At 39.8% G+C, this 16,457-nt stretch overlaps 2 protein-coding genes across 6 annotated transcripts in view; one reads left to right on the top strand and one right to left on the bottom strand.

Moving 5' to 3' along the window:
- Nucleotides 1-3,860: 3,860 nt before the first annotated feature.
- LOC132149698 (uncharacterized) overlaps nucleotides 3,861-16,457 on the top strand; it is a 58,128-nt gene continuing 45,531 nt past the window's right edge. For all 3 annotated transcript variants that reach the window (XM_059559102.1, XM_059559099.1, XM_059559101.1), the window contains exon 1: nucleotides 3,861-3,984. The gene's annotated coding sequence lies outside the window, so the exon portion shown is untranslated. The remainder of the gene's footprint in view (nucleotides 3,985-16,457) is intronic.
- Nucleotides 6,840-13,957, bottom strand: LOC132149700 (uncharacterized). Of its 3 annotated transcripts, XM_059559108.1 has the most exons (6): nucleotides 11,236-13,957; nucleotides 11,017-11,125; nucleotides 9,929-10,012; nucleotides 9,029-9,398; nucleotides 8,116-8,275; nucleotides 6,840-7,828 (listed from the first exon to the last, which is right to left on the bottom strand). In XM_059559108.1, exons 1-6 carry the CDS (start codon nucleotides 11,429-11,431, stop codon nucleotides 7,605-7,607), a joined length of 1,143 nt encoding a protein of 380 aa, XP_059415091.1. In that variant the 5' UTR covers nucleotides 11,432-13,957; the 3' UTR covers nucleotides 6,840-7,604. The 3 variants fall into 3 exon arrangements, 1 of the variants encoding a protein (XP_059415091.1); XR_009435051.1 differs by lacking the exons at nucleotides 6,840-7,828; nucleotides 8,116-8,275 and having other exon boundaries at nucleotides 9,268-10,012; XR_009435050.1 differs by lacking the exons at nucleotides 6,840-7,828; nucleotides 8,116-8,275; nucleotides 9,029-9,398; nucleotides 9,929-10,012 and having other exon boundaries at nucleotides 10,824-11,125.

Here is a 16,457-nt window from a genome sequence, read left to right as displayed (position 1 = left end):
TTTGCGTCAAACACGACTACGCATTACCCGCTTTGGTTCTCCCTATGCCCTCCAGCACCCCTGGGCTTGGATGCATTAGCCCACAACTGGCCCAGGACCAGTTTGTATGCGTTTTTCCCCCAATCTGTCTGATTTCGGCGGTATTATGCAGAATACGGGTGGACAGGGTGGAACAGCTGCTGCTGGTGGCTCCGCGGTGGCACACACACAGCCGTGGTTTGTGGATCTGATCAATCTGTTAGCGGGCTCTCCATGGGAGATTCCCCTCAGACAGGATTTATTATCACAAGCACAGGGACTGATTTGGCACCCGAGGCCAGATCTATGGAATCTGTGGGCGTGGCCTCTGAGCGGAGTGAGTTCATATGTCCCGGTCTTTCTGCTGAAACTACCGAGACTATACTGAATTCTAGAGCAGCTTCTACGAGACGCTTATATGCTTTCAAGTGGAGACTGTTTACGGCCTGGTGTGAAACTCATAATATGGATCCAGTTTACTGCCCAGTGGCGTCAGTACTGGAGTTCCTTCAGGAACGTTTTTCGGATGGAGTGACACCAGCTACCCTAAGGTTTACGTGGCAGCCATTCAGCTTACCACAAATATATAAATGGTGCCGCGTTCATACAGGGTGCGCGACGGCTGAGGCCTTTCCGCCCCGTGCGGGTCCCTTCATGGGTTTTTCCATTGTGTTGCATGGTTTATCAGGGCATCTGTTTGAGCCCTTGGAATTGTTCCGGATAAATCCTGACTTTTATAGCACAGACTCTGTGGAAGTGTTGTTGCGACCAAGGCCTAATTATGTCCCTAGGTCGCATCTATCCCTTTCGCTTTCAGCAGGTGGTCCTGGAGGCTTTTTCTCCTGCTGCGGCGGAGTCTGGGGATCTAAGTCTTTGCCCTGTGAGAGCGTTAAAGACTTATCTGACCAGCTGTTTGTCTGTTTTGGACATAAGAATAAGGCCATGCAGTTACGAAACAGCGCATGTCCCATTGGCTGGTGCAGGCTATTTCCTTGGCCTATGAGGCGCGCGGGCTCGCTTCGCCCTTAGGAGTAAAAGGTCATTCCACGGGAGCAGTGGCTTCTTCTCAAGCCTTTCTCAGTGGATCTTCTATGGATGATATCTGTGCTGCGGCAGGCTGGTCCTCACCGAGCACTTTAATCAGGTCTTACAGTCTGGATGTGAGGATGGCTCCTGGCTCCCGGGTTCTCTCCGTTTGACCAGATGCTTCCTTGGATCCAAGCTATCAGGTACGTCAGGCGTGATGGTATAGCGTTCCGATACGTGGTGACGTCACCGCAGCATCGAAGTGACCTATGAAAGGGAACATCTCGGTTACGAATGTAACCTTGGTTCCCTGAATAGGGAACAAGATGCTGCGGTTCTGGCCGTGCCGTACCTTGATAGCTTTCTTCTTCGTCATGAAATCTGAGGTAAATGGCGCGCGGCACCAGGTATATATATGCTTACGCATGCTGGGCGGTGCCACACGCTATTTGGCCAATAAGATTGGCGGGATGGTATAGGGCTTCAGACATTCGTCACACCGAAGGTGTTCCCATACGTGGTGACGTCACCGCAGCATCTCGTTCCCTATTCAGGGAACCAAGGTTACATACGTAACCGAGATGTTTTTATCTATTAAATTGGAGATGGTAGCTGTGTCCTAAACTGAAGTGTGTGGACTCCGAAGGACGCTTTTGAAGTGTGAATGCGACGACGACACATTAATATGTCAGTATTGTGTTTTCATTTACTCAAATACCTAATGAAAGTGTTAAAAGCCAGGTTTTTTTCTTTACTTTTATTTTTTTTTTACATAAAGCCCACAAACAATAAGACAGCAGCTATATAAGACAATGGTCTTTCTCTTTGTTGTGTTTTTGAAGTGCAGTCATGCAAGAGATGTCTACAAATGTTTTAACCAAACTTCAGCACTGCAGTATGAGGGAGGGAGTGTCCCGGGACAGGTGAGGAGCGAGTGGAGCTGCTCAGGGAGGACATCCAACTACAGAGAGAGAGAGAGAAGAGTGCAAGTTTTCTCTTCTTAAGAGAATGCGTAACAGATACATTCTCCATTAGACACGAGATAACAGTAGGAAAAAATGGGTATATTACAGTTTTTCAACATTTGACTTTTTTCAAATGTCATATTGTCAATGGAAAAACCTGATTTCTCTAGTTTATTTTTGTGATGCAAGTTAAAAATGAAATGCATAAGTAGTATACATTTTTCTTTTTTAGTGTGCAATTTATTCATATATAAGCCTGAGTACTTTCTGTACATTTTGTTTTTCATATTCATGTGTAAATAAAAGAGAAGTACTTATGTACAATGTTCATTTTTTTAATGTAGCTTTTTTTTTTCACAAATTCTTTTATGTGTTTATTTTTTGGTCCTGTAAATATTTTTTTACACATTAAAACAAATTGTTCTATACATAACTGAAAGTACTTTTTACAACCATTTATAGCATAGTTTAGGTTTAACATCAGAAAAACAGCATCAGTTTGAGCCCAGCGTTGCCTCTGTGTGTTCTGGGGTCTTCAGGAGGTCCATCTCTTGGTGAATGGTCCTCAGAGACTCGGAGGATAATGGGGTGACAGTGGAAAGAGGCACATGTCAAACACTCTGGAGAGCATCTTTATGATGGATCACTGGCAAACAGATCAGAAACACCAGGGTCTGGATCGTGGCACCCATCACTGTTGGCGTTCACTTCTCAGAAGATCCAACAGCTCTGTCAGGGCCTCGCTGCTCAGCACAAAACCTTTAAAACCTGTCCAGCGCTGGTACATTCAGCTCTATCCTTCAGTACAGGGGTCTGGTCTGATTTAGAGAAAGCAGGAAAAGAGAAATTGTTTAGAGATATGACAACGTGATTAGTAAAATAAATATTGAGATACTTTAGTAAACTATAATTACTACTAATACCATATTGGGGAAAAGTTGTCATACTGGTTGTCAGATTTAAAACCTTTCCTAAAGGGACAGTTCACCCAAAAATAAAAATTCCAAACCTGGAACAACTTAAGTGCGAGTAAATGCTTACAGAATTCTCATTTTTGGCTGAACTGTCCTTTGAGTAAAAGTATTATCTTGCATACTCTAATACACTTAAGGTATTGAGAGTAAAACTGTTGGGTGGTTTAATCTACAACAATACATCATGATGTAAAAGACCATATTTTTGTAGGGCTGCTGTCCTGTGAGAAAGAAAAAAAAACATAGTACTTTATATTTGTACGAGTATGCTTAACGAATGTACTTTCTTACGGTTTTAAAAATGAAAGTAACAACATTGTGAGAATATGAATACATGATTGTAACTATATGAAAGACTGCATCTGCAGGACTGGGACCGGTCAAACAGAGCACTGCCACTGAACATTAAGCTGTACTATGCTAACAAACAATTATAATCAGTTTATTCCGTTTTATGTTCATGGTTAATTGCCTTAAAAAAATTCGGGTTGCAAACCTGTCTACATATGATCACAATGGTCAAGACAATAAACTACATAAAATCGCACCTTTGTAAGATATCAGCCAGCATTTTAACTGCGTTGTGTGTTTGTGTATTTTGTAGTTTTTCATTTAAAGTTGTAATCAAACAAAGGACGCAGCAAACCTGTGTAACTTACCTGGCCTTGGTCTTGGCTAAGCCTGAGGTACATCACCTTCTCCACTTTGACGTAAGACATAAAAACTCAAATGAGCCCCACCTGGCTCCACCTCCCCTGACAGGATTGACTTCTCGCACCGTTGCTCTTTGACAAAGCGCTAATCGGGAACACCTGGTGACAAATCCCGCGGAGGCGGAGCGTCTCACGCACTTTGGTCTTCGAAGTCCTTGTCTTTCGAAGTGTGCACACTCAACTTTGGGATACAGCTAATAGGACAGGTCGAGCGATCCGCGTTGATGGATCTGGTTTGAAAGCAGCGGCTGGAGCTCTGTCAGAAGTTACAGTCGAAGTCAACAGGAGGTACATTTCTGTCCACTCCAAATATTTAACATATCTGGTATTTTATTTGAAACGTATCTCTCTGAAATGTGACTTAATCTGTCCAATCGCGGCCTCTGTGTGGATCATTCATTGTGTGTTTTATTCATGACCGTTTATGAGCTTTATAGTTTCATTTAGTTTAGTTAGTGTTTCACGGGAAACCCGGATGTAACCTCGTTTCATCCAGGTTCAAACTCATTGTGAATGCGAGTAAGAAATAGATACAATTAAATAATAATAATAATAATAATAATAGATATAATAATAAATTGTAAACTGTTCATGCGAGTATTACAATAAATAAGCACACATATCGCCCTGCTGAAATAAACAGTAACAATAGAATCCATTACAGAAATTCTGATAGTTTCCAATAGAAAAAAGAAAATAAATATTAAACTAACACCAAAACAAAGAGATTAATACAATAAACCCACATAACAATATTGTGAGTGAACACAAATTAAAGACTCTTTGCCGTTACGAATGATGTATTACGACGTATCCACTGAAAAAAAAAAATGCTAGTGATCGTGAATCATCTCCGCACAAACTATTGGAGATAGCACACATTTATCTGGGTCTAACGTTTAAGCAAGGGCGTAACTTTGGGTCTACCATTGGGGGGGTTAAACTCTTTAAAATTTATGTATTTATTAATTTATTGTATTATTTTCTTGTGTAAAAGGTAACATGCTAATTTGCATAATTTAATTATGCAATCCCCCCCAAAACGGGTGACTGTATTGGAGCAAACAGCAGTTACAATTCAGTGACATTGGTTCTACACAGTCCCTGGCACCCTCTGGCTTTACCTCATAGGACACTGGCAAACGAACATCTAGCCAGCCAACTCCAGTCAACAAAACAAATCATCAGCTAACTCAGTGTTTCTCAAACTTTTCTGCCATTCCCCACTTCAGAGGTAGGAAAGGGTTCCGAGCCCCACCTGTCCCCAATCACCCCAACAAAATGTTAATAAACTAGGCTTTAAGTTTAACTGTTAAAATGTATTTTATTAACATCACATTTTAAAAACTTAACATCAAATAACAGCATTAAAAAATTTCAAATAAAGAAAATGAAAGTGCAATTATATTATCACTTTGCATGAAATAAGACTCAAAATTAGATTAAAAAATAATAATAATTGTGTTTGCATTTAGCCTCTGATAACATCAATACAAGTGTGGACTAACATTAACCTAGTTGTGCTTTGATTCATTTTGACACTTTGCAAAATCCATGCAAAAAGAACAACAAAAAAACAAACAAACAAAAATAAAAATAATCTCAAATTGAACCAGAGGTGGTAAATTCCTAATAATGTACGTATTTTTTTAGGTATTTTAATAAGATAGATACCTAAAATACGTTGCGCATACAGCTCAAGTAATGCGATCGTTATAAAGGTGTTTGAACAACAAAACACATCCACTTGCACATATTTGACAATCGGAATATCAGATATATCCTGCTATAGCTAACACATTTGTGAAATTTTGAATAAAAAAGGAAATAAAAGCAGATCATCAGTCATTCAGCACTATTGTGGCTACGGTGTGACAAGCAATGAATGGCGCGTCTCCATGGGAACCATAAAGCGATACTACGATCAATAACGGTAGCCTTGAAATACTTTTAAACTTACGTGTGAAGAGGTTAAGTAACGTCAAGGCTTACATTTAAATGTGTCTTTGTTTTGAGTGTATGGTCAATAAATAACGGAATTTAAAAGATGGGCACAAAACCTGTTTGTCATGTTTCTATTCCCCACACTTTGAGAAACGCTGAGCTAACTTAACAGCTAACTTAAGGGTACCTCCGTTTGGTCAGGATTTTTCGTTTTTCTTTTTTTTTTCTTTTTTCTTTTTTTTTGGCTGGTGTCGACAAACAATAAAAAATCGTTGTCTGGCTGCCTTTCAGTGTCCTTTTCATCTTTCCGTCAGCTTTCTCCAACCATTCATCCCATCGACTGCGCAAAATAGTGAACAAACTTGGTACAGAAAGCGGGTTGGGTAATACCAGAGACTTTGGTAATACCAAATCGGTGCGGTGGGCGGGGGGTACATTACAGATTATTTAAAATATGATACTATCTTTCTTGCTGGCAAATGAAATTAATAAAGAAAATGAACAAAAGTATTCATTCTGAATATTTCATATCTATTTTAATCTGAATGATGTGATGATATTGGGGGGGTTATATTAGCTGGATCTGATTTTTGGGGGGGGTTTTTTTGGGGGGTAATTTGCCCCGTGCAAATTACGCGCATGCGTTTAAGCATTGTTATATGCTTCAACCAGTAACGTGCGGTGAAATCTTGTCATGGGTAGGCTGTGACCTATCAATGTGTGGAATATATGTTCATATATTCATTCAGTTAATTTAGCAACCCAAGTTCATTTTAGGCATCATCAGATCGCTGCCTGCATTCAGCAAAGTCAGTCATGTGAGGCTAATGCACAATCAAATATAATAATCAAATTAATGGACACATCTATCTTATGACTTATACAACAAACAAATGTTTTGTGCGGGACACAGAGAAGGAGGCGGCGCGGCAGCCTAGTCACTCCATCAAAATGCGCAAACGCGCACAGACAGCCACGGCGCACACACACACACACACACACACACCCTGTCAACACACCCATGTGGGGCCCATAAGGGATGGATATGGGCTGGTGAGTGGGCCCCATCTGGGCTGCCCAGATGGGGCCCAGTTAATTTTGTCCGGGGGTTCCATGGTGGCCCCATGTGGGCAAGCCCAGATGGGCTGAAGGTGGGCTTCACATGGGCCCTAGCTAAAACCCACTTGGGCAACCCAGGTTTCTCCCATCTGGGGCCCAGACTAGCTGGGCCCCATGTGGGCTGATTATGGGTCCCTGCTATTATACCCATATGGGTAATAACCATTATTATTATGGGCTAACAAATTCATTTTTGGGGAATTTGAACAAATTCAAATTTTCATTCTTATTTTACAGTCAGCCCATACAGTTCTTTAACAATTGTAAGATGTTAATATTTTTGTTACACAGCCAATATCCCCGAGTCTGGTGGACCCACCACATTATTAGGCTTTTAAATCAATACAGCCATAACAATTTATGTAAAAATACTTAACAGATGTTTACTTTAGCTCAATATTACCAATGGTATATACATAATTTATGGTTCTTATTTGCCATTTACCCCTGTGAGATAACAATTATGATCATATGATAGTTTTTTTTGTGAGAAAACATGGAAATTCAATTATAAAAAATGTAAAAAATAAAAAAATAGAAACAAGATTTTTTATCATTATTGGTGCTCATTTCTTAGAACTTTATTAAGAATAGGTGAAAGTGCTTGAAATGTAACAATTTTGTAACTTTGTGTGTGAATAGCAGGTGCAGAAAAAAAAAACATTCGCACACAGACAAGACACAGCAGGCCCAGTTAGGAGGAGGACACAGTTAATAAATAGCGTAACTTTTTCTTTTAGCAAACATTGAAACTGGGTCTCACAGACCCGAACACCTTGGGTTAAACAAGCTAAAATAACAAGGATACCAGTAATACAATTAATTACATTTTATTTATTTTAAATTTATGACAACATGCTTTTGCACAGTGTTCCCTCACTGTCACAAACAGAATTAGTTTCTTTCCACCTCAAACGAGCCTGAAGCCTGAAGTCCTTGTAGAGGGGTTGTCTGTCGGGCCTGTCTATTACCCCCCCCCGGTCCCTAGCACCAATGAGCCACTTGGAGACCGCCTTCTCGGCATCTTTACGGGTGATTTGGCTGGTCATGGCGTTTTTCTTTAAGCCTCCTTCAAGAAACAAATAAAACGGTGACTTACTACACAACTCTCAGCCAGGACTGTAAAGACAACTATGTTAAAAAAGAGCTATATAAATTAAGATTATTATTAGAAATAACACATTCTCTTGAACACACAAGCTAAGCAACTGAGAGACATGTGCGAACACACTGCTCAGCCAGGACAACAAACGCTTCATTCACAATATTTAAAATCGACATGTTTATAACGTTAGGGTATTGTGACACATTTCTATTATGGGTACAACTTAAAACTTTATCCACATGCACACCTACCATATATTACTTCATACAGTTTTAAGGCCTTGAACTCTCTCTTCCCATTTCGGCCCACAAAGTTATACTGCCTGGATAGGCCATGGTCTAGGAGAAAAGTCATCATCCTTTTTGTGGCCTCGTCAACAGTCCCCCCACCTATGTCAGTCACAGCTGCAACCTGAGGGGGAACAAAGGCAATACAAAGCAAATTTATCTACAGTATATTGCTCACTGGAGTAAACCACTCAACATGAAAGAACTGCCAGAAGCATGGGTGTGAGCTAGGCGTGGAACGGTACATGTATTCGTATTGAATCGAAATGGTAGGGGCATCACTACATTGATTAAAAAAATAAATATAAAATGTTTTTAATGGTAGTATTATTTTATACAGAAATAAAGTATTTATAATTCAGATGAGAATAAAGTTAGTGTTAATTAAAATGAAGGAAAACAAATATATTGATCTGAAATATAGCAAATTAATTTTAAATTCATTCAGATACAATTACCAAACATATCTCAAGGTATTTTTTGTCTCTTTATTAATTTAATAAACTAATTATCTAAAACTTGTCAAAAATTGTCAGTGCACTACAAATAAACTGGTTCTATGCCTTTATTAATAAAACTTATTTAAAAAATACAAGGTTTAAGACATTTATTTTACTTCGGTGGTACAGCCTGAGACATGCAAAATAAAAATAAATGCCTTGTACATTTTTTATTTTTTTTATTTTTGCTTTTCCCTCCATTGTACCGAACTCGTACTGAACCGTGATGCCTGAACCAAGGTATGAACCGAGCCGTGACTTCTGTGTTCCGTTCCACCCCTAGTGTGAGCACTCTTGGGAAGTTTCAGATCAAATTCACTGCAAGCCCCCCAATAAAATTTAATTTAGTTGCACTACCCTAGACTTAACATACATACCAACTCGGACATGAAGTTTGGGTTTGCCAGTTTTTCTTCCATGATTTCCACATCCCTAACTGTCTTTAGGGGGAAACCCTCGGGGGTAGAAGAGAAGGTGGTGCCGATGTTGCCACGCTGTTGTAGAAGCGTTTGTAACATCCTCCCCTGGATTTTTTGTGTCTCTTTCATCTCCTCAATCAGTGTTAAAATGCGAACAAACATGTTGCCCCTGATTTGTCTTTGAGAGGTTTCTGGTGACATGGTGACGTGGTGATGGGTTGAAACATCAGGCCATCTAAGGTTACCCAGAGGTGGTGGAAATGTCGGCCTAGCAGATGATGGTGAAGAACTGAGGGTGGATGGAGGCAGTGGCGGTGTCAGCACAGACCTGAGGGTGGATGCACTGTACAAAAATCAACACTGTAAAAATCTCGTACAACAACAACAAAAAATCTTAGTACTAATTTCCCCTAGCTTTTTCTTTTTGACTCAACTTTTGTAAATAACAGTACGAACTGAAAATAAGTTGTCTGTGATACAAAAAAAAAAAGTTTAGTTGAGTCAACTTGACATTATTTGTTTTCTGGAGATGTGCAACTATTCTCTAACAAATCCTTTGAAGTTGAGGCAATTCAACATTTTGTGTCTATTCGAAACAAAAGTTGTTATTAAGAACAAACAGGTTCAGATGTTCTAATCGTTTTTGTCAAAAATAAGATTAGTGATTTATTCTAGTTTATGGGGCTGAAAACTTGATCATCTTGGTTTCTTTCTTTCTAAGCAACAAATTATGTGTTTTGCTAAACACTGTTCAAAGACCCAAACTCGCAGAAAAAAAAGCCAAGAATCAAACCACCCAACCAAAGGAAATGATCATCACCAAAATGGTAAAAAAATTTACAATGTGGAGGTGATTACCTGAGGGTGGATGGAGGTGTAGGCCTGATTTGGCTGCCGGACCAATTGTCATCATCCTCATCCTCACTGGACAAAATCACTCGTCTAGAAATTTATAACATACAAGCACAATCAATGAGTTAAAGCACTTTAAAAAACAGTTGGTTAAAAAAAAATATATATACATTTTGGACAACAGATGATACCACTATACACAGGGTTCGTATACATTTCCACCAGAGAATTTCCATGACTGATCTTTATACAGTATGACAACACTCTGGGTACCAGAGAGACACTCACATGGATCCTTAGCATCTGTTCCAACACCCCATTCCCCCTTCAGGCATGCACACATCCTTTTGTATACATCTCTTTTAACCCTCTAAACATGTGATTATTACTTTTATTAATTGATTACATTTAATTTTATTTATTGGTTAATTGTATATCTGTTGTCTACCTCCCTTGTTTTGACAGCTTTGAGCCAAATACCATATTTTTCAGGACTATTAGTCGCACCTAAGTATAAGTCGCATCAGTCCAAAAATATTTCATGACTAGGAAAAAAACATATATAAGTCGCACTGGACTATAAGTCGCATTGATTTAGAACCAAGAACCAATAGAAAACATTACCGTCTACAGCCGCGAGAGGGCACTCTATGCTGCTCAGTGCTCCTGTCACCTATCAGATCGGCTGCATATTTATCTACCTGCAGTTTGTAATCTGCAGAACAGGATTTTCTTTTGGGGGCATTTTGTTTGCATTAAGTCTTTTTCAGTTGTCTTTAAGTTAATATTTCAGTTAACAGTTTTCAGTAAATGTTTTCAGGGGTATGCTACAGGAGCACTGAGCAGCATAGAGCACCCTCTCGCGCCTGTAGACGCTCATGTTTTCTCTTGGTTCATGTCAAATTAATTTTGATAAATAAGTCGCACCTGACTATAAGTCGCAGGACCAGCCAAACTATGAAAAAAAAGTGTGACTTCTAGTCCGGAAAATACGGTACACTTAACAAAACTCCCACAAAACTTGTCCTTCCTTTGTCATTGGGAAATTCAAATTTTCATCATCCATTTAGTAGTAGTAGTTCAAATACCCTCACCTCTTTTTGCGCTTCCCCCTTCCCATATTCTCTGTAGAATCAGATTCGGTTGGTACATCTGTGTTCTGTTCATACTCGACTAATTTTGTGCGGGCAATTTCATACGTTGCTTTGGGAGACAGACAAATGAGTGGCAATTAGTTTCATTCAGAGCTAATTTAAACCGAACCAACAGTGAACTCATCATGTCAGATAATCTCATACAAATGGACACCTTACCGACTTTTCTCTTGACAGTCAACTTGTATGTCGCCCAGTCAGTGTGAGGGTCCTGTTGCTCTATGACCGCCTTTGCCATGTTCATCCTTGCTGGTGGCCAGTAGCATTCATCCTCCTCAGGCCCGATAAACCACTTGGTCAGTATAACTGCCAATCCTCCACTATTTATAAATTCAACTATCGCGAAAGGTAACATGCTTAAAGAAAAACAAATACATACAAAAAAAAATTAAAACAAACAATAAAAAATAATAATAATAAATAGCACACTAGTGCAGGAGTGGCAATGCCACGTATCCAGTCTTGAATGACAATAACACCATTTTTGTTTTTAACTCCTCCACAGGTAACAGCTGCAAGTCTTCAGATAAATTAAAAACAAAAAGAATTCCAAGACATGATGAGTCCATTGGATAGGTGAAAAAGGATTTGGCAGTTTCAAAGAAATTACACAGGACTTTAACAGTTCCAGAATGTGACAAAATGTTCCGCACAATAAGAATCCTTCCCCCTACAGAAAAACAGTTATCGCCACGAGAGGAGGAGATCAGTGTCTGTCCATCATTGTAATGCCTGTATTGTTCCCATGTTGCAATTGAATTAATCAATGGTCCAGAAAAGTGGAGCTGTTTAAGTGGGCTGAAAACTGATGTGGTCTTTTGGCTTGCCACTTTCGGCTTCTCATGGATTCGCCTGACGAGTTGTTGGACAGGGTTTTGAGGCCGACGGACAAGTTTTTTCAGTTTACCTAAAAATGTCTCAAAGGGAAAAGCTGAAACACTATCTAACGGGCCGAATTTTCGTGCATCTTGAGCTAGGTGGATCAATGAATGCATGTTATAGCTGACAAATTCAGCGCCATAAATTGCAGCAAAATCTGTTACAAAGAGTTTCAAAATCTCCTCAGCATAGTCACAATTGTCAGGAGAACATAAGGCAGGACTCAGAAGAATTCTCATAGATACCGATAGAAGTAAAAAGTTTCTGTACATTATACTGGGTATATTATTTAGGAGAACAACAGGCCCAGTGTAAAGTAAAAATTGCCGAAGCTCTGTAGCTTTCCATGTGCTGAATTCAAACAAGGATCGTGGTTTCCTTGCAAAATTGCTAGGTAAATATTGCCTGATAGAAACCATATATGCTGACATTACAACAAAAAACTTCATAGATTGCCTGCATTTCAGCGGCCCCTTCAACCAAAGAAATATTAACTTACGCATTGCCCCCAAGCAGACAAGGTGCATATAATCTAACACAAAACTGGTAACTAAACCTATACCCAGATCATTTAGGGGGGAGGCTGACAGTTGGTGCTGTTGATAGCCTTGCCTACCAAATTGCTCATCTGTCCTGAGCTCTGCTGATATTTCAGGATAAGCCACCTTCCCATTAATGTACTGGCCTTTTTGAGTGCACCTCTCACACCCATAATAGCCCGTATGGCCTTTGGAGCATTTAAGAAAGGCACGAGCAGGTGCATCACAAATAAAAGCATCGGGTAATGGTACCCTGAAATGTACACCATTGTACACAATACCACTGTGAGAAACGGCTTTCATATCTACAATGAATTCTTGTAAATACTCTTGCACATTTGCGGGTTTGGACGCACCAGAGTACACTCCAATTACAAAGACACTACACTCTGGAATTTCCTTAATCATACCCAGAATAGGCCACAGACTCATACTGGAGCTACGGAATAAGGGCAATCCATCGATGTTAATTCGAAGTGTGAGAGTATCAGTCACATTTGCTAAATGTCCTAAAGATGTTAGTTCAGCTATGAGAGCATTTTCGATTCCAAAGTGGTAGTAGGACCCCCCAGCCATATTCGCCACATTGCAAGATCTGTCAGTTGACATAAGAGTTCTGCCATCCATTGGGATATCAAGACCCTTTCTCCTTAGGATTTTAAGAAGTGCAGACAGCGCTGTTTGTGGTATGTTGAATTCTGCAGCCCACTCTGCAAGCCCATGCGAATCATCATCATTATCATCTTCCAAGTCAGAACATACATCTCCATGCAAATCACAGTCACTATCACAACCAGGCACCTGGTTTTCAGAATCCAAATCATCAAATGAGGAAATGTTAAAATCATAAAAAGAATCTGAGGAATTTTCATCTTCTAAATCATTTGACGAATTCTCAAAACAGTTCTGATCACAAGCATCGTAGAAAGTGTCTGTGGAATCTTCGCTTTCAGTATGCTCTAACAAATCATCCAGTGGGTATTCCTTTTCAGAATCATGTGCCAACAAATCATCAATCATAGACTCCTTTTCAAGGAGACGCAAATGTTCCTCCACTTTCGCTGATATTTTTCTCCTTTTAGTTCTTTCTGAACACTCCATTATTTCTATAAAAAAAATAGAAAATAAAAAAAAGCATTTTAGTTTTTAGTTATGATTACAGGGGATCGGGAATGACAAACTCTAGAGTACAATTGCAAATCATATACTGTAGTTTGGTGAAGCTGGTATTAATGTGGCTGATTTTACCATCTGTTCTTCTAGTAGCCTTCAATTTGATAAGTAAACTCTTTGAAAGATAGCATTTATCTCTCTGTTAAGGCCTAACCCTTTACTATCGTGTTTCAATTGATTTATATTAATATGCGCGAGGTAGAGAGAGCCAGACAGCGCTCGTGCTGTTTTAAGACGGCGAGAGTGCGCGCGCGCGCGGCCGGGCGGGGCTCTCTCTCTGCTCGTTCGTGTTTGAACCTGTTTTTATACAGTCTGTGGTTTGAACACGGTGAGACTGTGCGCGCGCAGCCGGGCGTGGCTCGCTCTCTCTCTGCTCGTTCTTATATTCGCCCAGCACCGCAGTCATTCACCGATCAAATGGCGGGACAAATGTTTTTGCTATGGCGGCCGCGAAAAAATGTAGGAAAACCCCTGTATCAGTCGGCCTATGTAGCTAACGTGCATGGCAATATGGAACTTTGGAAAACACTGTCGATAAATACACAATATTAAACGACGCATTAAACAATTCACACGTCGCCTTAATGTAACAGACAAATAAACATATTTATTTAGATAAATGAGTCCATTATTACTATGGAAAACCCTTCCACGTCGCTATTTGTTCCATTTAAGAGGTGAATTCGTAGTGCAACAGTTAAACTCCGCTTCTGTGCGTGCTCCCGCGGCCAGGGGATGCAAATCCTGGCGGCAATGAGTGCCTTGGCACAACACCCTAGCCGATAAAACATTGCTGACATTCAAGTGGACTTTCATCAGTGTTTTTGCTTTAACTGTAAATGCAACAAGTGCAAACATTAAAATGCCACCAGATGGTAAAAGCGGAGAAATGGGCATTTTAGAGCTTTTTTAACAGCTTGCGAACTAGAACTATGCCTGTTCGACTGCCTTGCTAACAAGTTCACAATCAAATCCTTCTAAACAATATATTCAAATCAACCACTCAAAATAAGCTATGTATGATCTTGACTTAATACATTAAACTCGTCTGTTCAACGCATATGCTTTAACCAGGTTTAATGGTTTACATTCGCGAAAAGCTAGTTCCTGGCCTCTTAACTAATACTTTCCAAAAAAGCTTTTGGTTAACATACATCATACTGTAAAATCATCTCCTGTTTATTATACATTGAGGCAGATTCTTACCTGTCTTTTGTCCACACGACACCGTAATGGATCCTTAACGGACAGCAGACTCAAGGCGGCAAAATTGTTGCTGGGCAAACTTCTTTCGCTCAGTGATGGGGGTGGAGCGTTCTCGATGTGCACTGCACACAGTGCGCACTGCTTACTTTAGGTTTGAACATTTTGTGGAGAAATCTGCTGTGGCAAACTTGTCTGTTGAAAGTTGTATAGTGCTTCAGACCACTATTAAATTGCTATGGCTTCTAAATAGCTTAATAGTCTAATAAAATTCATATAAAAAGTGACCCTAGCCCAGTGGCTATTGTTAAAAAAAGCATCCATGTCTGACACAATTAATTTTGAATATATTATATATAAAAACATAATATCTTGTGGAGCCCTGGAGCCCACTAGTTTAGCCCATATAATGCCCATGTGGGGCCCAACAATAAAGCCCACTCTGAGCCCATGCCCAGCCAAAGCCCAACTAGCCCAAGTGAGGCCCATGTGGGCCCCAAGTGGACGTGTTTGCAGGGCACACACACACACACACACACTTTTGGTCTGGTGACGGCGCTACAGTCAGAAAACATTGCGTCAGCAGTACAGCTTTAAAGTACAAAAACAGCTTATTCGCTCCTACAAACTGCTAGGCGCACACACCGACACGCAAGTATACTAGATGCTAGTATTCGGGAAGCGCGCGGATTGAGTGAGAGCGAGTAGATCACGTGACATGAAGCAAGCTCGGTCTCTGCCTCAATGTTGATAATTCAAGACAGCATGAGAACTGACTGCGCATGCGCAAATCTACATAAACTACGTTCTATGGACCATAGAGGCACCGCTCACCTCTGCCTCAATGGCCATGGCTTTTGAATTTCCTGCATGAAACAACGGTTTTTAGGAGCAAACAATGGCAAAATGAGTATATTATGTGTATTCCTGAAAATTGTTGTTACAAAAAATAATATTTGAAATAAAATTAATGCAATTAATAATGTGGTGAATTAATAAAGCTCTTGGAATTAATAAATGTAATGTCAACATTTCCTTTGGTGAGGCACTGCCTACCCTGCCTACCCTGACCGCACGTCCCTGGCTTCAACTGTTTTATATCTATAGATTTTATTTTAGGTGAGTCGTGATGATTTGAGAAGGCTAAACTGATCAAACACAGGCTCCCTGTCTATCGCTATATGTAACCAACAAAAAATATGCACAGTTTGGATTAAATGAAAGTGTAGTCAAATGTTTAATTAGTGTTTTTGTGTTTTGCTCTGGTCAAATTGGTACAGAGAACCGTGGATTTTCACTGGTATCGGTCCCGAAAACTGAAATTTAGGGACAACACTACTATCAACTTTTAAAACCATTAAAAATGATTTCCATTGTGTTTTGGGACTTATTCCATTGAGTGGTTTTAACAAGCCACCAATAAAAGGCTATCCCAATATAACCCCCCCCACCAGGGCAGAATATATGCAGCTTTATTTATATTGATGATGTTTATTTTGTGTACGGACCTCTGGATGATGGATTTAGTCCAGTGAATGTACTAGTCTTTTGTTCACATCTGGAAATAATAAATATTAAATGTGAATT

This window comes from Carassius carassius, chromosome 9 (assembly GCF_963082965.1).
Source record: "Carassius carassius chromosome 9, fCarCar2.1, whole genome shotgun sequence".
NCBI classification, from domain to species: domain Eukaryota; kingdom Metazoa; phylum Chordata; class Actinopteri; order Cypriniformes; family Cyprinidae; genus Carassius; species Carassius carassius.
This window is presented reverse-complemented; position numbering and strand designations above follow the sequence as displayed.

Bases quoted from the DNA above. Each gene is read 5' to 3' on its own strand.
- LOC132149700 (XM_059559108.1), bottom strand. From the start codon at position 11,431: ATGTTACCTTTCGCGATAGTTGAATTTATAAATAGTGGAGGATTGGCA. The intron at 9,399-9,928 runs GTAATCACCTCC...ATCCACCCTCAG, and splicing joins ACACCTCCATCCACCCTCAG to GTCTGTGCTGACACCGCCAC. The intron at 8,276-9,028 runs GTATGTATGTTA...GTTCCCCCTCAG, and splicing joins CAAACTTCATGTCCGAGTTG to GTTGCAGCTGTGACTGACAT.